Genomic DNA, 25,033 nt, shown 5'->3' with positions numbered 1-25,033 from the left:
TGGTGGCGCAGTGGTTGAGAGTCCGCCTGCCGATGCGGGGGACGCCGGTTCGTGCCCCGGTCCAGGAGGATCCCACATGCCGTGGAGCGGCTGGGCCCGTGAGCCATGGCCACTGGGCCTGCGCGTCCGGAGCCTGTGCTCCGCGACGGGAGAGGCCACAACGGTGAGAGGCTAGTGTACCGCAAAAAAAAAAAAAAAAAAAAAAAATCAGGTAGAAATCATTTTTGTATGTTGTTGAAATATGTAGTCTCATCACAACACATTGGTTCATGATTCACAAAACTTGTATTTGTTTAATACGTCAGGTTTTTTAAACAGAACATCTCTGAAATTTTGGCATAAATGTATCACAGAAAAACTGATTCCCTGTTTATTATTTGAGTCACTCATTATCATTTTAAAACAAGTAAAGTTATGAAAAAATAGTTTTTAGATCTTTTAGAGGAATAACATGATTTGGAGAATCCCAAGAAACTCCCCTGCCCATTTTTCCATGAAATCCCTAAGCTAAATATCTTCCAGGAGTTTGGAAACATTACTTTCTAATGGGAGGAGACTGACAATAACATATGGAAAAAAATGAATACATAAAATGTTAGGTGGTATTAATTGCTACAAAGAAAAATAAAGCAGGATAAGGGTCTAGAGGGAAATGGGAGCTGCTGTTTTAAATAGGGTGGTTGGTGATGAGGAAAACACATACAGATAAAGACGAGAAAGCAAAGGAAATCTGAGGAAGGCTTCTAGCAATCACAAAGGAGGGAATGGTAGGACCCATGGAGGAGGTCCTTGTGAGCTTCAACTCGAAAGCTCAGTGTTTGGGAGTTTTCTCGCAAGGAGGGGAGGAAAGTGCTTTCCAGGCACCAGGAACTGCACGTGTGGAGGGAGGGGAACTGAACCGGCCTGAGCGTATTTAGAAATGACAGGGAGCTGGGTGTGGTCCTAGTGCAGGAGAGTGGCAGGTTGCTGCTATACGAAGGAGGTAGAACTGGGCAGGTGCAGAATGCCTTGCATATCACGCTTGGGAGTTTAGTTACAGGAAACCAAGATCACATCCTGAATCTGGTCTGGTTAATTTCACAGAAGATGCTCTGGCAACGTGACTGATGGACTGAAGTCTTCCTCTCCAACATCCCTACCAGGACTGTAGCCCAGACCACAGCAGGACACGTTCTAATTTTCCTGCTTTTGCCTTCACACTTTAGCATCAGCTTTTCCTTCCTGGCAGCGTTGACAGAGATCCCGGTTGCCCATTCCAGCATCCATTTCCTGTCTCTTACATACTGACAGAGCCCTTGGCTTTAACAGAGTACAAAGCTGCTTGGAATAAAAACCTTATTTCCCAGCCTCGCTCATAGCTAGAGCTAAGTTCCAACCATGAGTAAATGGAAGTGTTAGGGGGAGCTTTCTGGAAATTTTGAGACCTCTGGAACATACTTTCACCCTCTTGCTTCCTCTATTCCCTCCTGCTTTCTGTTAGAATGGTGGCATGATGGTGGGAACTTGGGACCAAGACGATGGTGGAGAAACAAGAGCAAATCTGGGTCCCCAGGGACTGTGGAGCTGCCATTCCAGCCTTGACCTCTTACCTCTGCACTTGGTTTAAATGACAGTCTTTCATATTTAGGTCACTGTCATTTTGAATTTTCTGTCCCTTGAAGCCAAAGTCCTAAGGCAGGAAAAGGACATGCAGTTTTTTGGGTTTTGTTTTTATTCTGTAAATATCTTCATCTTCCCGTGTTACTGCCTTTGGGGAAGAGGAGCTCATTCCAGTGAACTGAAAGTTCAGAGGAGGACAGAGCCCTCCCTCCAAGCAGGGGCGTCAGGCGCACCTGGTGAGGTGTCCCAGCCATAGCCTCCACACGCTCCCTCATTCTCGGTGCAACTCGTGTCTCTTTTGCTATATTTTACCAATTGCAAAACAGCTGCCTTATTTGCCTTTGGGAGAAATGTTTAGGCAGGACTGGCTTGAGAATCATGGTTATCTTTTGATGCATTCATTATTTCTAGAGTATGCACTATACGCCTGGCACTGAGATGGTCGTGTTCAGAACAAGGAACCCAAGAAATTTGCTGTGTCCTGTGCAGATCAGATCACTTGAGGCACAGTGCGTTCCTCAGGATTCCACTGGGGGAAGAGGGTCACATTGTGAGTGGGATACTGACAAACTTAAGCGTATCCGGGGGGACCTAGGATGGTCTGGGCTGCACTCAAATCTCAAATTTCAAAATCTTAAGGTATAAAGGTAAGAGGAATGCAGGGTGTGGCCGATGTCCTATTTTGGTCTCACCAGAATCCTTTGCCTTCTTATTCTGGTAACTATTTCCCTTGCTTTGTAGAGGACCTGTTCCTTTCCTATTCCTTGTGATTCTGGAGGAGGGTTTTGAAACAGGAGGGAAGGAGGCAGGGCACAACCTCTGAAGGAATGACACAGCCCAAGGACATGACATAAACTGATTAGAACCAAATGGGTCCAAGATGGCAGACAAGTCAACTTCCACTAGACCTTGAGCCTCAGTATACTCTCACAACAGCAAGCTAAATGACACACCCACAGGCACCATGACAGTTCCAAGACCTATCATAAGGATCAAAAAGTGGGCAGTGGCCCAACTCCTGGAAATCCTCGCCCCTTCCTAAAATAACTGGAATACTCCTCCCCCTACTCATTAGCCTATGAAATGACCCACTCATAAAAACTGACAACCCCATACCCTGGTGCCTTTCTCACCATCTGAGGTGGCCCACACTCTGTCTGTGGAGTGTGTTTCTCTCTAAATAAATCCACTTCTTACCTATCACTTTGCCCCTCAATGAATTCTTTCTGTGATGAGACATCAAGAACCTGAAATTCATTAAGTCCTGAAACCAGGCGTGTGATCTCAGTTGGAAGACTGTGGGTTTTGGCTGGGTTCAAGTCCCGGCCACATGGGTTCAAGTCCTGATCTGAGATGCATGGTTTCAGTTTCAATTGCAGTACCCTGACTTCTAGCCACAGGGACAGACATGTGACCTGAACCAGACCAATCAAAGCCCTGCCCTAGGGTTTCTGCTTTTTCTCCCTTGGATTGTAAGTTAAAGGATGTGTTTGTAAAGATGGTGGTACTTGGATTCCCAGCCATCTGGAAGAAGTTGAAATAATGGAGCAAAACACAAATAGAAGACAAGCCGAGAAATGGAGAGATGGAGTGCCTGGGGCCAGTCAACTGTGGGGACAGCTCCATCCTTGCCATTCTGCAGTTGGCTCATAGGAGGCAATAACTGCCCTTTTTTATTTACCTGGTTTAAACTGAGTTTTCTGTCACTTGCAGCAGAGTCTTGAATAAGGTAGGCCATGATCTCATATGTTGAAATCTACCCTGTGAAAGAGGGATTACTCATCTACATTGGTTCAAAAAGCCAAAACTGGACCCAAGTGCAGTAGTTTCAGGGAGGTGTACTTGTGCTCAGTATAAGGGGTTCCTTCTACCAACTGGAATGTTATTAATATAATCTAAGAGTAAAATGATTGGCCCATTGACAGGTCTGAAGGCAGGGGGTTGATAGAGGTGACCTTGTATTTCCTCTACAGCTCAATGAGTATACTATTCTAAGGGGGAAAGAAGTTAATCCTATATTCTGTATTCTACTAAAAACGTTTAATTACTTTGCCACTGGAGAAAACAGAGAAGAAGAAGAAGACGTGGATTTGAAAGGGCAACCTGAAGTTCACTATTGCATGCGTCCATGCATCCATCCATCCAACCATCCAGCTGTCCATCCATCCTTCTAAAAATGAATCCATCCATCCTTCCAACTATCCATCTGTCTATCCATTCTATAAACATCCACTGTCTTTTACTCTGTGCTGGACTTGTGCTACGTGCTGTGTCTATAAACACAGAAGAACTTGGGCCTTATTTGTAACCTGAAGGAATATAAAGGTCTTCAGAGGGAGGCAGACAGATAATGAAAACAACACCACAAATGGTTAGAGGTGTTGGAACAAAAGCGTGTGACTCACTCCATGACACTATGAAGGAGGTAGTAGGGAGAGTGAGGATGGGGTGGGGTGGGAGCTGTTGAGTCCAGAGTAGAGGTGATACCTGAGCTAGAAAGGAAGGAGGTACTGGCCAGGCAAAAGGCAGATGCACTATAGGTGGGAAATTAGGTCAAAGAACACCAAGGCATGGACCACCATTGGCCTTTAGAACAAGGCAATTGGTAGAGATTGCTAAAACACAGGTTCAACAGAACCCCAGGTAACTGGATGAGGAACCAAGGTCCACTGAAGGATTGTAATAAGGAAGAAATCTGACCTGAATTTAAGGTTTTTTTAAATTATGCTAACAGTAGTATAGAAGATGGATTTGGAGAGGGCATGTTTTCAAGCTTACAATCAGATATATCTGTTTTTCATCAGCTATAGCTCATCTTTTAATGCCACGGTGAACTCCAAAGAGTTCAAAGCTCTGGAGTCAAAGGATCTCATCTAAGATCCATGCTCTGTCATTCTCTGGCTATGAGATCTCAAGCAGTTCATTTAACTACTCTGAGACTCAGTTTCCTCATCTGTAAAATGGGGATAATAACCCACTATACGAGGTTGTTATGAGGATTTAATGAAATAAATTGTGTGAAAGCACCTTGTAAATCTCACATAACCACACTAATGCACAGATTTGTTGTTGTTTTGTTATGAAGGACATTTTTCTCATGGTATTATTATAAAATAAAATTTATAATAATATTTAATGTCTAAGAAGTGTAACATGGAATTTGAAGATGACAGGGGTAGGGGGGTGTTTGAGGTGACAAGATGGATGAGACGGAGAAGGCTGGGTCTTGCAGTTCAAGTAGCCCCAGACGACAGGAGATCATTGGTTTACTGGAAAGGGTAAGACACAGAAGTCCAAACCAGAAGATCAGTAAAAGTGAGAATTCAGAGGCAGGAAATAAGCACCACAAGCCAAAGTCCAAACTAAGTACAAGGTCCAGGGGTCCATGAAGCAGCAGAAAGAGGTGATAAGCAGAGATCCAGGTGGAAGCCACTTGGATTTGAGCCACTGGGGTAGGTGGTATGAGAAGAGTTTGACAGCTGGTACTAAAGAGGCCCTTCTACAAAAACTTGGTTTTGTTCATTCAACAAACTTATATTTAGTACCAGTTACATTTTAGGGTCTAGGAGTACAAAGTTAAATAAGGTAAGGAGCTTACAACCCAGTGAAGAAGACAGACACACGCGAGGAAATTATAACACATCTGATAAGAGAAACAACAGGGGGAAACATGGGAACAACAGGAGAAGCAGCTAATGCAGGCTAAGTTGGGTCAGGGACTGTTCTGGAGGGGGTGGTGACTGAGTAGAGTCGTAAAGGATAAACTGGAGTTAGCAGGTAAACCGACACGTCTGGAGGGTGAGGGAATCCCAGGCAGCAGGGACAGCATGAGCAACACAGGGAAACATGAAGCAGGAAATATAAGCAGTTCAAGTTGCTGCCGCAAATCAGGGCCGAGAGTCAGGGACGGGTGAGTGCAGGTGATGGGAGCGGAGGCTGGAGTGGTTGGTAAGAAAGCTCCCCAGGGGACTTCCCTGGCAGTCCAGTGGTTAAGACTTTGCCTTCCAGTGCAGGGGGTGCGGGTTCGATCCCCGGTCGGGAAGCTAAGATCCCACATGCCTCACAGCCAAAAAACCAAAACATAAAACAGAAGCAATATTGTAACAGATTCAATAAAGACTTTAAAAATGGTCCACATCAAAAAAAAATCCTTAAAAAAAATCTTAAAAAAAGAATCTTAAAAAAAAAAAGAAAGAAAGCTCCCTGGGCCAGCCTAGGAAAGCTGGGACTTCCTCCTGAAGGCCACAGGGAGTCGTGGAAATCTAAGCAGGTGAGTGATTGGACAGGGAGAGCATTACTGAGAACCAGATTGCTGTGACTGAGGGGACAAAGCAAGGGACTTGGGCACGGAGGGAGGTGATGGACCAGGAAGACACAGAGGAACTAGGGAGGAAGATGCATTAGGTAGGGCTCTCCAGAGAAACACACTACATATATATATGTGTATATATACATACACACACAGTATATATAAATATATATGCAGCATATAAATATATTACATAAATATAAATATATATTTAAATATATATAAAAGTACATAAAAGCACATATACACACATATATAAGGAGAGTTATTATAAGGAACTGGCTCATACGATTGTGGAGGCTGAGAAGCCCCAAGATCTTCAATTGACAAGATGGGGACCCAGGAGGGCCAATGGTATGGTTCTAATCTGAGTCTGAAGGCCTGAGAACCAGGAAAACCAGTGGTGTAAGTTCTGGTTTGAGTTTGAGCCCAAAAGCAGGAGAAAACAGATGTCCCAGTTTGAAGAGAGTCAGGCAGAGAGAGCAAATTCTCCCTTACTCCACATTTTTGTTCCGTTCAGGCTTTCAGCAGATTAGATAATGCCCACCACTTTGGGGAGGGCAATCTGCTTTATTCAGTCTACTGATTCAAATGTTAATCTCATCCAGAAACATCTTCATTGGGACTTCCCCAGTGGCGCAGTGGTTAAGGATCTACCTGCCAATGCAGGGGACACGGGTTCGAGCCCTGGTCTGGGAAGATCCCACATGCCGCGGAGCAACTAAGCCCGTGTGCCACAACTACTGAGCCTGCACTCCAGAGCCCATGAGCCACAACTACTGAGCCCGCATGCTGCAACTACTGAAGCCCATGTGCCTAGAGCCTGTGTTCCTCAGCAAGAGAAGCTACTGCAATGAGAAGCCCACACACAGCAACGAAGAGTAGCCCCCACTCGCTGCAACTAGAGAGAGCCTGCTCACAGCAACGAAGACCCAACGCAGCCATAAATAAATAAATAAATAAATAAATTGTTTGTTTATTTATTTTAAAAAAGAATTACCTGGGGAGCCTGCTAAATGCATTTTCCCAGGCCCTGCCCACAGTTCTAATTTCTTAGGTTGGGAGTGGGGCCCAAGAATCTGCATCTTTTTTTTTTTTTTTTTGCGGTACACGGGCCTCTCACTGTCGTGGCCTCTCCTGTTGTGGAGCGCAGACTCCGGACACGCAGACTCAGCGGCCATGGCTCACGGGCCCAGCCGCTCTGTGGCATGTGGGATCCTCCCGGACCAGGGCACGAACCCACATCCCCTGCATCGGCAGGTGGACTCTCAACCACTGTGCCACCAGGGAAGCCCAATAAATATCAACATTTGCCAGGGGATTTTAATAGGTCACAGAGTCTCATGACATAATATTTTAAATGTTCAGAATACAATCCAAAATTACCCAACATACACAAAAGAAGAAAATTTCAAGGGAAAAGACAAAAGATGCCAACTCCTAGATGATCCAGATGTTGGAATTATCAGGCAAAGATATTAAAGTAGTTATCATAACGATGGTCCATAAGACAAAGGAGAATAGTCTTGAAATGAATGAAAAGATAAACATTCCCAGCAGAGAAATAGAAACTATCTTAAAAGGGACATTTTAAAACTGAAAAATATATAATCTGAAATAAAAGATTTACTAGATGGACTCAATAGCAGAATGGACATGATAGAGGTAAGAGTCAGTGAACTTGAAAACAGATGAATAGGAATTATCTAATCTAAATAATAGAGGGACTAAAGACTGAAAAACAATGAACAGAGCCATGGAGATCTGTGGGGCAAGATCAAAATGTTTAACATTCATGCCATTGGAGTCCCAGAAGAACAGATATTGGTACATAAAAACATTTGAAGAAATAATGGCCTAAATTTCCCAAATTTGGTGAAAGACATCAATTTACAGGTCTAAGAAACTCAGTAAAGCCCAATCGAGATAAAGTCAAAGAAAACCATGCCCAGACACATCATAATAAAACTACTAAGTACCAAGAAAAAAATATTTTAAAATCTTGAAAGAGTCTAGAGGAAAACAACACATTATTTTTAGAGGAAAGATAATTCAAATGACTACTGATTTCTCATCATAAACCATGGAGTCCAGAAGACAGTTGAACATCTTAAAAAGTGCTGAAAGAAAACAAGTGTCAACCCAGAAGTCTATATCCAGTGAAAATATCTTACAGGAATGAAGGTGGTGAAATAAAGACATTCTCAAATGAAGGAAATCTAAGAGAATTTGTAACCAGTAGACAGATTCTAAAATACATGCTAAAGGAAATTCTTTAGGCGAAAGGAAACTAATACCAGAGAGAAACTTGCAACTTTAAGAATGAAAGAAAAACAACAAAAATGGTAAAAATCTGAGTAAATGGATACTAATTTTCACCTCTTAAGCTCCTTAAAATACGTATGACTGTTTAAAGCAGTAATGACAGAGTTGTCTGATGGGGTTTTCAATGTATGTAGATGTAATCACCACAATACCTATAACATAAAGGGGTACAGGTAAAGGAACCTATATGATTGCAAGATTTCATACAGATTATGAATGGTAGTCTGCTATTTTACCACCGTATTAGTATTTGTATAGAAAAAATATGAAGATTTTCTTATGACTTTTATGGGCGTGTGAGTTGGGGTATTACATGGGCTGCTCACTTTCTGCTATACGTTTTAATGTTTTTATAAGGTCCATGTACTATACAATACAGTAATCAGGAAACAGTACTGGGTTTTTGTGTTCTCACTGTGTAACATATTTTTCTTCAGCAGTAACCCAGATCTCTCAGGTTTCCCTGTGGCTGACACTTAAAACACAAACTTCAGAACCCATGTAATTCCAATACTGTTAATTCACAAGGCCTTCAGCTTCCTCCATCTTGTTGCCTCTCCTGGTTCTTGCCTCCCTTCTGGCAGTGGGTGGCCATTACCATCTCCATATCAAGGAACCAACAAACCGTAGTTCTCATACTAGACCTGGCATTTTTTTCCCATTAACTGTCCTCTCCATTACTACTTTTGAGGGGTGGGGAGAGAATCTTTATTTGAATTTTCCTCTCATTTGAATTATGGGAGAAACCGGGAATTCACTCCACTTGTGAGTAGGAAGAACACTTAATGTCAAAGATCCGGATTTAAACCACAGCTTGGTTACTTACCAGCTGTGCGACCTTGGGAAGATTATTTTATTCTCCAGGCTTCAGTTTCTCCATCTGTAAAAGAGTGTGACAGGGATCAAAAAAATAGACTTGCAAATAATAATACATCACCTTCTCCATCCACTAAGGAAAACAGTCTTTGCTTCCTTAGCTCTCCCTCTGCCTCTCCCATCAACCCATCACCCCGACCTCTACCCCCCAGCATGCTAAGGATGGTTCTGTCTTCAACAGACTTTTTTCTAGATTTATAATATGTAGCTAAAGTAATATTTAGATTTGTATTTAAAAGGACAGGTTGCTACTGGACTGGAAGGAGAGGAAAAAGAAAAGGAGAAAGAGCAAGAGAGGAAACTAAAACAGGAAATGGTTGAAAATGTTTATTTTTTTTCCCAAAAGACTATGCCAGCTCAGTTTGAGAGATCTGGGGTGGGAATTTGGACTGGTAAAAGAGCAAAGCTGGCCATGAGACAGATGAATGGATGATAGATGATGATAGATGGATAGATGGATGGATGGATGGATAGATAGATAGACAGACAGACAGATAGGACAAATAGGAAGGGAAGAGGCAGAGAGAGAAGGAGAAAAGAGAAGATGAAAGAAGAGGAGGGAATTTGCTCTATGCAATGAACATATTCTCTTTTAGGCTTTTTTGAGAAACAGAAGTAAAAGTTGAAATTACTGCTTTTTATAAATTTTGAAATTATTTTAATTTACAAATAGAAAATGTCTTGGAAGAAAAAAAATGAAAGAAAAACACAAAACATATAGGCAAGTTTTTACTCCATGAGCGTCTCAAATCCTTACTTGTTCACCAATCCACAAGATGAAAAACACTTTTCTACAGAGGTATTCAGCCACCAACAATGATGTTATTAACAGGAATATGGATCAATTTCACAAAAAAGCCAGTGAATCCCATTACAGCAAATCCTATTGCTGTTGCCATGGCAATCTTCTGGAATTCTTTTCTATCAGGTTTGGTGAATCTTTCAACCAGCCGAATTGAGTCCTTCACAAACTGCCAACTTGGCTCAACAAACTGCATTACCTGATCCATGATGCCTGCCCACCGTCCACTCACAAGCCAAAGACACATAGCACAACAGACAACAGACAAACGCCCACCAGAATCGGAAGCTGGGTCCGGCTTCAAATTATTTCATAATGCCAAATTAATGTTTCTCAGCTTGCAGTGGTACCTAGAAGATGCTATTAAGTAACCCTGGCTGTATATGGGCCACGTGGAGATAACCCTACAAGCTCTCACTGAGGTGGAGAAGGTCCTGTGAGATCATAGATACAAAATTATAATTGTTTTACTATTAATTTTCCTTTTGCTTTCCACTTAAATCTTAGTTCAGATCAGTTACCCAAAGTGGTGAGCACCAAATAGCTTGGATAACAGGGAAACTGTAGAATTGTAAAGTCTTTGCTTGGGTCTTTGGGAAAGGGTACAAGTGGCACCTTATACCTCTTTCCAATCAGCCAGCACACTACACCGGTTTAAATAGTGCACACCACTCTCAGCCTGCATCTCACCTTAGGGCCAACCTCCTTGTCTCTGCCTTTCTCACTAGGCTGTAAACATCTTAGGCAAGGGATATAGTCTGCTCACCTCTATATTCCCCATCTGGCAGAGAATCTGGAACATGTTAGGCAAAAATGACCAAACTCAGGGTAATATTATGAGGCATTAACAGCTTCTCTCTCTCTCTCTCTCTCTCTCTCTCTCTCTCTCTCTCTCTCTCTCACACACACACACACACAGAGTTATGTGTACCCCATTGCTCGCCCCCTAGCCTAGACAGCTAAGACATTCCACCTTTACTGCTTCAAGGAAGAGAGAATAAAAATAGTTAACTCATAACTTTTGACCTTCAAAAGCTGAGCTCCTGGCAGAGATAATAGATTTGGATGAATACTTGCTGGGCTAATCCTTCCTCCCCACCCCCATCCCACCCCCTGACCCAGAGGAAGTAAAATTTACCTGCTCTAGAGGAGAGCACTGGACAGCAGAGCAGACACTTGGATGATGGAGAATGTCCCTGTTTATGCCCCTCAACCCACCCTCCCTCCTTCCCTTGGGTAAGGCCAGGGTGAGGGGATATGTGTGTAGTCAGGGAAATGAGATACACCCCAGGTTGGTTTGGTAGATACAGGGGTAGAGGAGACCTGTGCCTCACACAAGGTGATACCTGAGGAGGTGGGGAAACAGTCTCCTCTCCCCACTCCCACACACAATAGGGTAGGAGAGAGAAGCTTCGAATAAAAAAGACATATGACAAGGCTAAACCAAGAGGCCTGAGAGAGTCCTATGAAATTCCCCCAAATCCTCAGAGTAGCTCAGGAGGGCAGCCAAGTGTCTCTCATACTTACAAGGAGGACATAGAAGCTAGATGAAAGAAGGCAAGCCAGCAGTTCTACAGATGCCTCAAGAGCAGGGTTTTTAAAAAATCACATAGCAATAAATGCTAGTATTTACCAAGTGTTGGAAGACCAGATGGGCCACACATTTCAACAGCAATCAGAGTAACAAGACCCCAGAAGGCCATATGCATCTACCATCTCCATAACACACACACTGTCACACACTCACACACACACACACACACAAACCTTCCAATGGCCTGAACCTATATACAACTACAGAAGAAAAGGGAGGAGGGGGAAATTCCCTGAGCTGGCAGAGAAAACCTAGAATTGACAAGTTTCTGCCACCAGGAGGAATGAGGACCCAAGAGAGAATTTACTTGAAGTTTAAAAATAAATCTACCTTTGTTTTGCAGATCTGAATTTTGAGGCCCCAAGTTCATACTCACTGCAAGTGTTTGTGGATTGAATGAATAAACGAATTGTGTTGGGGGGCAGAAATTCCACTGCAGTAAGCTCTAGGTAGAGCAGTCTTGGCTAATGTCCAAGAAAGAGGGTAATTACTAAAAAGAGTATCTGCTTTCTAGTCCTTGCTTGGTGCTTATTACTGGTGGTTCCTTAAGTAGGTTGCAAAGCTATTTGGGACTCAGTTTTCTTATCTGTAAAATGGGCATATTGATACTTGCCTGCCCTCTTTGCAATGTTATCATGAGGACAAAATGAGATAATATATGTGAGGTACTTTATATGGCTTGTAATAAGGGCGTGTGGCTCACCCCTATCTTGTGATCCAAGAAGCAACAGAAAAGTAAATGAACTCAAGGAACAGAGTTCTGTGGCACACCTCTTTTCAACCAAAATGTTTTTCTATAACTGGCAAGGAACAGGGAGTAAGTTTTCCCTGGAATCGCATCAGTGCTAATTGGAGGCTATCAAGGTTTGCACTCTCAATAATCAGCAGACCACACTTGATCAGGAAGAAACTCTCAGGGCACTAAACAGATTAAATTTCATTGGGAAATAGTCTTGTCTACTACGCAACAACAAATTAAGCTCTGGGTGACTGTTCCCATAAAACACGTCCTGTCCTTAGCACTGCTATTAGGGGGGGCAGAGACATGGTAAAGAATCAATTAAAACTCTGACACATCCAATGGAGCTCAAAGACCTGTTTCACAGGTTTCTCCAGAGGAACATAATCACGTTGCATTATACTTTGGAAGTTGATCGAGGCAAGATCTGAGACAAGTTCTGGGGTTTACAAGACAGATTTTAGCTTTTCTAAATCATTTTTGAAGTGCTATTTAAAGGATTACGGCATCCAATCCTCCACTAGTCCCACAGCATCATGGCGGAGCAAGAGGGATTAACGTCATACAGGTATCCTCCGGAAAACTGTAAGTTCCCTTTCTTAAAAAGCATTTAAAGAAATGGTGAAAATATTGCAGTGTTTACGTTCATGCCCATTTTGGAGGGAAAACAACTGCTAAGCAAGTAAAATCAGAGGGATATTGAAACTGAATTTCCTTTCTATTTTTGTAATAGGGCTCTACCACCAAAAGGGGCAGTCATTGTCCAGAAAATCTGTTTTAAAAGTTGTAGAATTTCCAGAAGAGCCTCACAAAAAAAAAGAAAAAAAAAAATGAACAAGAGGGTTAATAGTGGAATGTGAATACTGTTTGCAGTTACACTGCTCGAACTATGTTTCTATGATGACACGTAGGGATATTCACAATAAAAACATGGTTTGGGGGCTAATTCAGACATCCGTGTAAACCAACTTCGGTCTCAGTGCCTGAATGACTTCTGTGCCTCAACCTGAATAAACAGAAGAGATTTTGAGGTTCAGGCAGTATATTTTCAGAAGTGTTGCCTAAAAATGAGCTTCAGCAGAAATAAAAAATTGAACAAGACCAAAGCAAGCCAAGCATCAGCAGCAATCCAGTGGAGAGAGAGGTTATGGCCTGTTGATGCCATAGGCGTGCCAGGAAGCGGTCTGGGGGCCTCAGCTAACCCTCACGATGTTCAAGGCTAGTTCAAAAGCAAAGAACTAGAGAGAAAAGATAACATGAGGGTGGAGTGTAAATGTCATGTTTTCAAGACATTTTGCTCACGATGTTCAAGGCTAGTTCAAAAGCAAAGAACTAGAGAGAAAAGATAACATGAGGGTGGAGTGTAAATGTCATGTTTTCAAGACATTTTGCCAGGAGAGAGAGAGAGGGAAAAAGAAAAAGGAAAGCCAGAAAGTAAGGACCAGACCAGGCCTGCTCAGCAACACATTCAGCTGTGATACCAGGCAGGACATTTGCAGAGGAAGTGCTATGGAGCAGGAATCCTTTCAGTTAGGAGAGTACAAATGTTTGACAATTCTGTTCATGAAGTCAACCTGCAACATCTTTTCTTTTTAAGTAAGAGGAGGTGAGAAGGAGGTTGGGGATCCCCTTTTTAACCAAATGTACTACTCACTGTAACTTTTCATCACATCTTTTGTTCTTTTCCCATTGAAGTTGCTGTCTCAATCCTTAATCTCCTCTCTATTCCTTGGAAAAAATTCTTTTTTTTGCAGAATAATATGTACTTGTGTGCATTAATGCTTCCTTGATCTTTCTAGAACAGAGGTCTCTCAGAGCTACTGAATGTGCTGGGACCTTGAGTCTCAGAGTCCTGCCAAGGTCTTGGGGCTGCCCTGCGTTCTGGTCTGTGCCCTTCCCCCCACCAAGGCATACTGGGCTTCCACCAGTGAGTTCATATGAATAAAACAGTTCCCATTGCTTAAAACAAACCCAAAAAATGGAATATCACTAAGATATTCAATCTTTTCATTTGACAAAGAGGAAGAGTCGAACTTCTCAGAAAATTATAATGAGTTAGTTAAAGGCAAACCAGCAAGAGAAGCCAGGTCTATGGATAACTAGTTCTACCACACCGGTCTTCCTTTTCCTTTGTCCAAAGGAGTAGGGAGGGTCTTCTTCACTTCACCCACACCCTATCTCCACTTAGCCCATCACTCATATTCACCGCCTTACCACACACACCACATCTTCCTCAAGGATAAAATTGCATATAATTCCTCTATAGTTAATCCAATTCTACAAACATTTTTTGAGTACCTTCTCTGTGCAGCCCTGTACCGGGTATTGGAGATTCACAAATAAATAAGACCTAATCCCTGCCGTCAGATACATATACAGCCTGTCATAACTAAAGGTATCTTATAACTGTACTATAGTAGAAATTTTCTTGAATATATTGTATTATAGAAACACAAGAGAAAAGGGAAGAAAACAGTCTGGCAATTCTTCTACATTAAACATAGAAATACTATATGACCCAGCAATTCCACTCCTAGGTATATATCCAAAAGAATTGAAAACAGGTACTCAAGCAAATACACATACGTGCATGTACTAGTCATAATAGCCAAAAAATGGAAACAATCCAAATGTCTACCATCAGATGAATGTGCTATATCCATACAATAGAATATTATTCAAACATAGAAAGGCATGAATTTCTAATACTGTACTGTCACCACGCAAAGGAACCTCAAAAATATTGTATTATATAAAAGAAACTAGACACACAGGTCATATATTATACATGATTCCATTCAATATTCCACACAATGATTCTATACATATGAAATGTCCAGAACAGATAAGTCCAGGGACATAGAAAGTAGGTTGGTGGTTGCCAGAGGCTTGGGGAAGGGCAATAGGGAGTGACTACTTAATGTGTACATGGTTTCCTTTGGGGGTGATGAAAATATTCTGAAACTGGATCATAGTGGTGGTTGCACAACATTGTAAGTGTACTAAATACCACTAACTTGTTTAGTTTGAAATGGCTAATTTTTTGTTATGTGAATAAGTGAAGGGTTCTAAAAAGGCTATGAAAGAGCCAGGAAGCAAGCTTATAGGCTCAACAGAGGATCAGCTCACACAAGCCTGGGATGTCTTCGGACTTTATCCTGGGAGAAGTGGGATAGCTAGTGAGGATTTTTAAGCAGGAGGATGACTTACTCAGATCTGTGTTTTAAACTGGACATTGTCAATGGTGGGCTGACAACACTAGGGAGGGTCTAGACCGTGGGAACTAGACATATGGAGTCTGCTGGCTCAGGGAGAGAGCATAAAGAACGTACCAGGGGCTTCCCTGGTGGCGCAGTGGTTGAGAGTCTGCCTGCTGATGCAGGGGACACGGGTTCGTGCCCCGGTCTGGGAGGATCCCACGTGCCGCGGAGCAGCTGGGCCCGTGCGTCATGGCCACTGAGCCTGTGCGTCCGGAGCCTGTGCTCCGCAGTGGGAGAGGCCACAGCGGTGAGAGGACCGCGTACGGCAAAAAAAAAAAAAGAACGTACCAGGATATAAAATACCTGTCTGATCATGTTTCTGTTAAGTAATCATAATCATCTTCCACTAAATTTTAACTCAGAAATAGTCACTGGGATGAAAAATATTAGCCACAATTCTTTTAAAATCCATTTCTGAAACAGTTCAAGCCTGTATTTTTGTACATCCTACCAGCTTTGGCACCCAACAGAGTTTTCAAAGTAAAATTAACCTGCTTCCTTTCTCTGATGATTACTGATAAAGACTTGTTTTTGAGAAAATACTTCACCGAGGAAGAAGATTTGGTGTTGATGACAGCAAACTGCAGTCCAAAAATAGGCTTAGAAAAGGAATTATGATCCAAAATTAATACATGTATTTCCTCAGTCTCAATGTTGGCCACTTTAGCATGTCAAGAAATACTGCACGCTGTAACTTTTGTAAAGTTGCCAATGGTATTACTTTGTACAGAGAATAAAAATTTGAATGGAACCAGAACAAAAATCTGATCTGCGCCATACTCACCTAAGTACCAAATTCAATGTAACCTAACAGAACTGTACAGAATCTATCAAACCAAACTTTGATAAAGTTGGGAATTCAAAAGATCTCTGTCTTGTCCGTGTACCTGCCAGTCAGCTTCCCCTTGTTTTTCATTCTGAGGGAAACCCCAAGACTGAGAGGTTTCCCAGACTCAGGACTTTCAGCAATAAAACCAATCAGGCGCTTGGTTTTCACCTCCACCAAAACCTCTTCCAAAATTCCGTCTGGGATGCAGGATCAGTTTCACCTGGAAAGTAAACAAAAAACAGTAGCAGTGAAGAGGAGAGAGGAAAAGTTGGACATCGTTTGGCATCCATATGTGGAAAGAAATACATTCCAAGAGCAAGAATGTATTTCATGTGAATCCTCAGACTCACCAGTTCACACCCATGTGCCATGACAGGGATATGGCTTTCAGGCTGGCGGCAAGGGAATGTTTTTTCACCTTCCAAATCATTCACTCAACAAAGGCCTACAGAGGTCCTACCACTGACTAGGCTTGGGACCAAGTGTTGGGATCCAGAGATGAAGATGTGCTACACTGGTCCCTGGAGGTGCTCACGGGCTGGTGGTCAAGTAGAGGAGATGTACTGGGTGACAACCAAGTCTAACACAGTATAATTAATAATTAGGGCTTCCAGCTTCCAAGAGCCAGACATGTATACACATTATCTGTCATTCCCACAACTGCACCTCAAGGTAGGTATTACTCTCCCCATTTTAAACATAAACAATAAAATAAAAACTGAAGCTCAAAGAGGCAGAACTTGCCCCAAACCACCCAGCTAGCAGTGGCAGAGGCAGGCAGATTTGGGGTGAGGTCCTTTTGATTCCAAAAACACCTCTCTACTCTTCCCCGGTCCCTTTCACTGTGATCAGGGTTAAGATCAAGGTCATTCAGAACTTACTCCAGCTTGTCTTAGCCTTTCATCAGAGAGCAGCTGTATCTATATTGTGGATCGATAGCAAAATTGCCAGGTTTTAAACAGTCATGCTAATGACAAGGGAAGGGTGGGGGAAAGATAGATATTTATGTTTATCTAGCAGACAAATAGAAACTGCTATTAGAGGCTAGATCAAGATGGCATAGAGAGAAGAAAACATCAGGCTTCATGACACTGGATTTGGCTCTGATTTTCTTGGATAAGACACCAAAGGCACAAGCAGCAAAAGAAAAAATAGACAAATTGGACTTCATCAAAATGAAAAACTTTTGTGCAATAAAGGACACTATTAACAGAGTGAAAAGGCAACCAACAGAATGGGAGAAAATATTTGCAAATTACATAACTGATAAGGCATTAATATCCAGAATATATAAAGAACTACTAAAACTCGGGGACAAAAAAAAAACCTGATTCAAAAATGGACAAAGTACTAGAATAGATATTTCTCCAAAGAAGATATACAAATGGCCAATAAGCACATGAAAAGATGCTCAACATCACTAATAATTAGGGAAATGAAAATTAAAACCACAGGGGACTTCCCTGGTGGCGCAATGGTTAAGAATCCGCCTGCCAAGGCAGGGGACACAGGTTCAAGCCCTAGTCCGGGAAGATCCCACATGCCGCAGAACAACTAAGCCCATGCGCCACAACTACTGAGCCTGGCTCTAGAGCCCACAAGCCACAACTAATGAGCCCACGTGCCACAACTGCTGCAGCCCGCGCGCCTAGAGCCGGGGCTCTGCAACAAAGAGAAGCCACTGTGATGAGAAGCCCACGCACCGCAATGAAGAATAGCCCCCATTCACCGTAACTAGAAGAAGCCCGCAGGCAGCAACAAAGACCAAACACAGTAAATAAATATATAAATTTATATTAAAAAAAAAGGAAAATCAAAACCACAATGGGATACCACTTCACATCCATTAGGATGGCTATCCTAAAAAAAAAAAGAGGGGATGGAGTCAAAATGGCATACTAGGAGGACATGGAATTCGCGTCTCCTCACAACTGGGGCACCTACCAGGCACCAATGGGGGACCATGGACACCTAAAGGGATGGAAGGAACCCCCAGGGACCGGGTAGGACGTGGGACTTGGGGGGAGTGATGGGGGAGGAAAAGTGGAGGCGGGACGGGACTGGCACCCACCTCCATTTCCACAGGGGCAGCTGGGGGAGGGAAGGGATCCCACATCTGAAGGAGGAATTTGGGGGACCACTGGGAGGATCCAAAGGGAGCGTGGCCAGGTTTCCCCTGCCCACTTAGGCCCCCAGGAGCCTGCTGAGATCCGGGGCCTAATCCTCTGTCCATTGAGACCCCCTCCAGCCGCGCGAGTCCTGAGGGAGTGGGAGGGAGGGAGGGAAGGGGGAGCAAAAGTAAAGGCCGGACCTCCGGACCGGCAACCCTGAGGGGCAGTTGGGGGAGGGAAGGAATTCCTACCCCCAGTGGGGCTCACCCACAGTTAGGGGTCCAGCAGGGATGGGGGAGACAGTGGGGGAGGGGCACAAAGGAACAGAAGGGAACAGGGCCAGTGCTTTCCCTGTCCACTTAGGCACCAGCGAGCCTGTTGGGCTCCCCGGTCTAATCCTCTGCCCTCGGAGCCTCCCTCCTGCTGTTCAGAGCCCAAGCCTTGCCCCTACACCCCCATCCAGGGCCCCACCTCTATACTCGGAGACCCCCTCTGAGACCCCCTCCAACCATGCTTGGCCTAAACCCCACTCAGGGCCCTACCTCCAAACTCTGGCACTCCACACTCCAGAGGCCCTCCACTCCACATGCTGCCTCACCCCTTCCCAGAGCAGGTCCTCAGCACAGGCCCTGCCCCATGCTTAAATGTAGCCTGGCCTAGGCCCCGCCCCACACTCAAATGTCACTCCCCCTACCCCTCTAGGTCCCGCCCCACCCAAAACCCTGCCCCTGCCTGAGTTCCACCCCCCACCTAAACTCCGCCCCAAGAGCTAAGGCTTTTTTTTTTTCTTTTCTTTTTTCCTCTTTTAGATTGGGGTTCTGTTTTACCTTGTTGACTCATTGCTGTTGATTCTTTTATATTTTTATTTTTCCTAATAAATCCTCTATTTTTCTAATTTTATTTTATTCCTTATACTTTATTAGTGATCTCTCCTTCTGGCTTGTTCCCCAGCCCCCCCCCCCACTTTTTTTTTCATTTTTCTGCTGTGGTTTTATTTTACCTTGTGCAGTTGTTTCAGTTATAGCTTTATTTTTCCTAATATATTTTTTAGCTTTCTAATTTTATTTTGTTTTATATTCTTTGATATTGTACTGCTCTTTTTACTTTCTTTCTTCTTCTTCTTTTTTTTTTTTTAACTGCACTACAAAGCTTGCAGGACCTTGGTTCCCAGGCTGGAGGTCGGGCCCGAGCTCCTGTGGTGGGAGGTCCGAGTCCAAACCACTGAACTAAAAGAGAACCTCAGACACCAGGGAATATCAATCGGAGTGAGGCCTCCCAGAGGTCCTCATCTCAGCACCAAGACCCAGCTCTATCCAACTGCCTGAAAACTCCAGTGCTGGACGTCTCAGGCCAAACAACCAGTAAGTCAGGAATACAGCACCACCCATCAAAAACCAAATTGAAACGACAAAAAAATTTGTTACAGATGAAGGAGCAAGGTAAAAACCTACAAGACCAAATAAATGAAGATGAAATAGGCAACCTACCTGAAAAAGAATTCAGAGTGATGAGAGTAAAGATGATCCAAAATCTTGGAAACAGAATGGAGAAAATACAAGAAACATTTAACAAGGACGTAGAAGAACTAAAGAGCAAACAAGCAGTGATGAACAACACAATCACTGAAATGAAAAATACTCTAGAAGGAAGCGATAACAGAATGAGTGAGGCAGAAGAACGGATAAGTGAGCTGGAAGATAAAATGGTGGAAATAACTGCCAGGGAGCAGAATAAAGAAAAAAGAATGAAAAGAATTGAGGACAGTCTCAGAGACCTCTAGGACAACATTAAATGCACCAACATTCAAATTATAGGGGTCCTAGAAGAAGAAGAAAAAAAGAAAAGGTCTGAGAAAATATTTGAAGAGATTATAGTGGAAAACTTCCTTAACATGGGAAAGGAAAGAGTCACCCAAGTCCAGGAACAACAGACAGTCCCATACAAGATAAACCCTAGGAGAAACACACCAAGACACATATTAATCAAAGTAACAAAAATTAAATTCAAAGAAAAATATTAAAAGCAGCAAGGGAAAAATAAAAAATAACATACAAAGGAATCCCCATAAGGTTATCAGCTGATTTTTCAGCAGAAACTCTGCAGGCCAGAAGGGAGTGGCAGGTTGTACTTAAAGTGATGAAAGAGAAAAATCTACAACCAAGGTTACTCTACCCAGCAAGGATTTCATTCAGATTTGATGGAGAAATCAAAAGCTTTTCAGACAAGCAAAAGCTAAGAGAATTCAGCACCACCAAACCAGCTTTACAACAAATGCTAAAGAAACTTCTCTAAGCAGAAAACACTAGAGAAGGAAAAGACCCACAATAACAAACCCAAAACAATTAAGAAAATGATAATAGGAACATACATATTGATAATTACCTTAAATGTAAATGGATTAAATGCTCCAACCAAAAGACTATGGCTGAATGGATACAAAAACAGGACCCATACATATGCTGTCTACAAGAGACCCACTTCAGACCTAGGGACACATACAGACTGAAAGTGAGGGGATGAAAAAAGATATTCCATGCAAATGGAAATCAGAAGAAAGCTGGAGCAGCAATTCTCATATCAGACAAGATAGACTTTAAAATAAAGACTATTACAAGAAACAAAGAAGGACACTACATAATGATCAAGGGATCAATCCAAGAAGAAGATATAACAATTGTAAATATTTATGCACCCAACATAGGAGCACCTCAACATATAAGGTAACTGCTAACAGCTGTAAAAGGGGAAACTGACAGTAACACAATAATAGTAGGGGACTTTAACACCCCTCTTTCACCAATGGCCAGATCATCCAAAATGAAAATAAATAAGGAAACACAAGCTTAAATGACACATTAAACAAGATGGACTTAATTGATATTTATAGGACATTCCATCCAAAAACAACAGAATATACTTTCTTCTCAAGTGCTCATGAACATTCTTCAGGATAGACCATATCTTGGGTCATAAGTCAAGCCTTGGTAAATTTAAGAAGATTGAAATCGTATCAAGTATCTTTTCCGACCACAACGCTATGAGACTAGATATCAATTACAGGAAAAGGTCTGTAAAAAATACAAACACATGGAGGCTAAACAATACACTACTTAATAACGAAGTGATCACTGAAGAAATTAAAGAGGAAATCAAAAATTACCTAGAAACAAATGACAATGGAGACACGATGACCCAAAACCTATGGGATGCAGCAAAAGCAGTTCTAAGAGGGAAGTTTATAGCAATACAATCCTATCTCAAGAAACAAGAAAAATCTAATATAAACAACCTAACCTTACACCTAAAGCAATTACAGAAGGAAGAACAACAATAAAAACCCCCCAAAGTTAGCAGAAGGAAAGAAATCATAAAGATTAGATCAGAAATAGATGAAAAAGAAATGAAGGAAACAGTAGCAAAGATCAATAAAACTAAAAGCTGGTTCTTTGAGAAGATAAACAAAATTGATAAACCATTAGCCAGACTTATCAAGAAAAAAAGGGAGAAGACTCAAATCAACAGAATTAGAAATTAAAAAGAAGTAACAACTGACACTGCAGAAATACAAAGGATCATGAGAGATTACTACAAGTAATTATATGCCAATAAAATGGACAACCTGGAAGAAATGGACAGATTCTTAGAAAAGCACAACCTTCTGACACTGAACCAGGAAGAAATAGAAAATATAAACAGACCAATCACAAGCACTGAAATTGAAACTGTGATTAAAAATCTTCCAACAAACAAAAGCCCAGGACCAGATGGCTTCACAGGCGAATTCTATCAAACATTTAGAGAAGAGCTAACACCTATCCTTCCCAAACTCTTCCAAAATATAGCAGAGGGAGGAACACTCCCAAACTCATTCTGATACCAAAACCAGACAAAGATGTCACAAAAAAAGAAACCTATGGGCCAATATCTCTGATGAACATAGATGAAAAAATCCTCAACAAAATACTCGCAAACAATCCAAAAGCACATTAAAAGGATCATACACCATGATCAAGTGGGGTTTATCCCAGGAATGCAAGGATTCTTCAATATACGCAAATCAGTGTGATAAACCATATTAACAAACTGAAGGATAAAAACATATGATAATCTTAATAGATGCAGAAAAAGCTTCTGACAAAATTCAACACCCATTTATGATAAAAAAAAAGAAAATAACAAGTGTTGGCAAGGACATGGAGAAATTGGAACCCTTGTGCACTGTTGGTTGGAATATAAAATAGAGCAGATTCTAGGGAAAACAGCATGGCAATTCCTCCAGAAATTAAAATTAGAATTACCATATGCACCAGCAATTCCACTTTTGGCTATATGCTCCAAAAAAGTGAAAGCAGGGACATGAAGAGATATTTGTACATCCATGCTCATAGCAGGATTATTACAATAGCCAAAAAGTGGAATCAACTCAAGTGTACCTTGACCGATGAATGGAAAAACAAAACGTGGTGAATACATACAATAGAACGTTATTCAGCCTTAAAAAGGAAGGAAATTCTGACACATGCCACAACATGGTTGAAACTTGACATTATTCGAAGTGAAGTAAGCCAGTCACAAAGGCACAAATACTACATAATTCCACTCATATGAGGTACTTAGAATAGTCAAATTTATAGAGACAGGGCTTCCCTGGTGGCGCAGTGGTTGAGAGTCTGCCTGCCAATGCAGGGGATGTGGGTTCGTGCCCCGGTCCAGGAGGATCCCACATGCCGCAGAGCAGCTGGGCCCGTGAGCCATGGCCGCTAAGCCTGCGCGTCCAGAGCCTGTGCTCCGCAACAGGAGAGGCCACAACAGTGAGAGGCCCGCGTACCGCAAAAAAAAAAAAAAAAAAAAATTATAGAGACAGAAAGTAGACAGCAGTTACAAGGGGCTGGCAGATGAGGAAGGGGAGTTGGTGTTTAATGGGCACAGAGTTCAGTTTGGGAAGATGAAAAAGTTCTGGAGATGGATAGTGGTGATCTTGCAGAACAATATGAATGTACTTAATGACACTAAACTGTAGACCTAAAAATGGATGAGATGGTAAATTTTGTCTTATATATTTAACCACAATTTTTTTAGAAAGATGGTATACGGAGCACATGCAATGACCTCAATATACACCCAAAATTCCATTTAATGACAGAAAAGAAACATGCTTTTTAAAAATCCATTCGATGGGGAGTTGTTTAATGGGTACAGAGTTTCAGTTCTGCAAGATGAAAAGAGTTCTTGAGATAGATAGTGATGAGGATTGCACAACAATTGGAATGCACTTAACACTACCAAACTATGCACTTAACACTACCAAACTATACACTTAAAAACAGTTAAGATGGTAAATTTTAGGTTATATGCTTTTTACCACAATTAAAAATAAAAATAAAAATCCATTGGAGGGCTTCCCTGGTGGCACAGTGGTTGGGAGTCTGCCTGCCAATGCGGGGGGTGCGTGTTCGTGCCCCGGTCCGGGAGGATCCCGCGTGCCGCGGAGTGGCTGGGCCCGTGGGCCAGGACCGCTGGGCCTGCGCGTCCGGAGCCTGTGCTCCGCAATGGGAGAGGCCACAACAGTGAGAGGCCCGCGTGCCACAAAAGGAAAAAAAAAAAAAAAATCCATTGGAACACTAGAAAGCAAGAATAGGTGCTACCAATCCACCAGAAAATGTGGGGAACTTCTGAATGATAGAAAGCAATTGGAATTGGACTGAAGGTGGAACAGGAAGGAAGAAACCTCAGCTTGAAATACTTGCAAGAGTGCCTGCTGTGAAAAGGGATCAGGGAAGACAGTGATTGTCCAGGAAATTAACTGGGGTACTTGGCAAGACAGTGGTTCTCAACCTTGAGAACCACCAGGAGGGCAGGTTGAAGTATAGATTGAAACCTACCCCAGAGTTTCTGATTCAGTTGATCTGAGACAGGGCCTGAGAATTCGCATTTCTAATACATTCCCAGGTGATGCTGAGGCTGCTGGTTCAAAGACCATAATTGAGACCCACTTTGAGAAGCAGCTAGACCTGATAGCCCTTCCCCCTCCTTCACCTATAACAAGAAACAGATGGCAGCATCTTTCCCAGGTGGAAGCACTGAGTGTGATTCTGAGGCCCCAGCTTCCTAGAAAACTCAAGGGATGGAGGAGAAGGAACCTCCATACTAGATGACAAGCACCAGCAGTCAGCCTATCTCCCCTACAATGATGGGAGGCAGGGACTCGGACCATATCTACAACCTTCATAAGCTTACTAGACGTTTCTAAAGTCATAGAAGAGAAGGCAGCCAAGAATTGCCAAATATTTGAGGAAAGCCAGGACTAAAGAAGAGCACCAATGTAAAGAAAGAGAATTAATTCACAAGGAAGGAGAATTAATCAGTCACAATATGAATATTGATTTCTGTGAATAATGATTTATTTCTTCCTTTCCAATAGTCATACCTTTTTAAACACCGACTTAATGAAGTATAATTTACACATAATAAAATTCACCAATTTTAAGTCTAGTTTAGTGAGTTTTGGCAAATGTATACAGTCATCTAACCACCACCACAATCAAGATACAGAATATTTCCACCACCCAAAGATTCTTCTCAGTGCCCA

General features: G+C 42.3%; 2 protein-coding genes across 4 annotated transcripts in view; both read right to left on the bottom strand.

Moving 5' to 3' along the window:
- The window catches only part of PALM2AKAP2 (PALM2 and AKAP2 fusion), a 624,976-nt gene that overhangs the window by 575,205 nt on the left and 24,738 nt on the right, over positions 1-25,033 (bottom strand). For all 3 annotated transcript variants that reach the window (XM_081237132.1, XM_081237131.1, XM_081237133.1), the window contains exons 2-3: positions 16,392-16,553; positions 9,060-9,113 (exon numbers count right to left, since the gene is read on the bottom strand). The gene's annotated coding sequence lies outside the window, so the exon portion shown is untranslated. The remainder of the gene's footprint in view (positions 1-9,059; positions 9,114-16,391; positions 16,554-25,033) is intronic.
- On the bottom strand, positions 9,618-10,149 carry LOC308618818 (protein transport protein Sec61 subunit gamma-like). Its single transcript, XM_081237089.1, has one exon. The coding sequence runs from the start codon at positions 10,117-10,119 to the stop codon at positions 9,913-9,915; it is 207 nt and encodes a 68-aa protein (XP_081093215.1). The 5' UTR covers positions 10,120-10,149; the 3' UTR covers positions 9,618-9,912.

The sequence above is a fragment of the Mesoplodon bidens genome (genome assembly GCF_964165515.1).
Source record: "Mesoplodon bidens genome assembly, chromosome: 6".
NCBI classification, from domain to species: domain Eukaryota; kingdom Metazoa; phylum Chordata; class Mammalia; order Artiodactyla; family Ziphiidae; genus Mesoplodon; species Mesoplodon bidens.
This window is presented reverse-complemented; position numbering and strand designations above follow the sequence as displayed.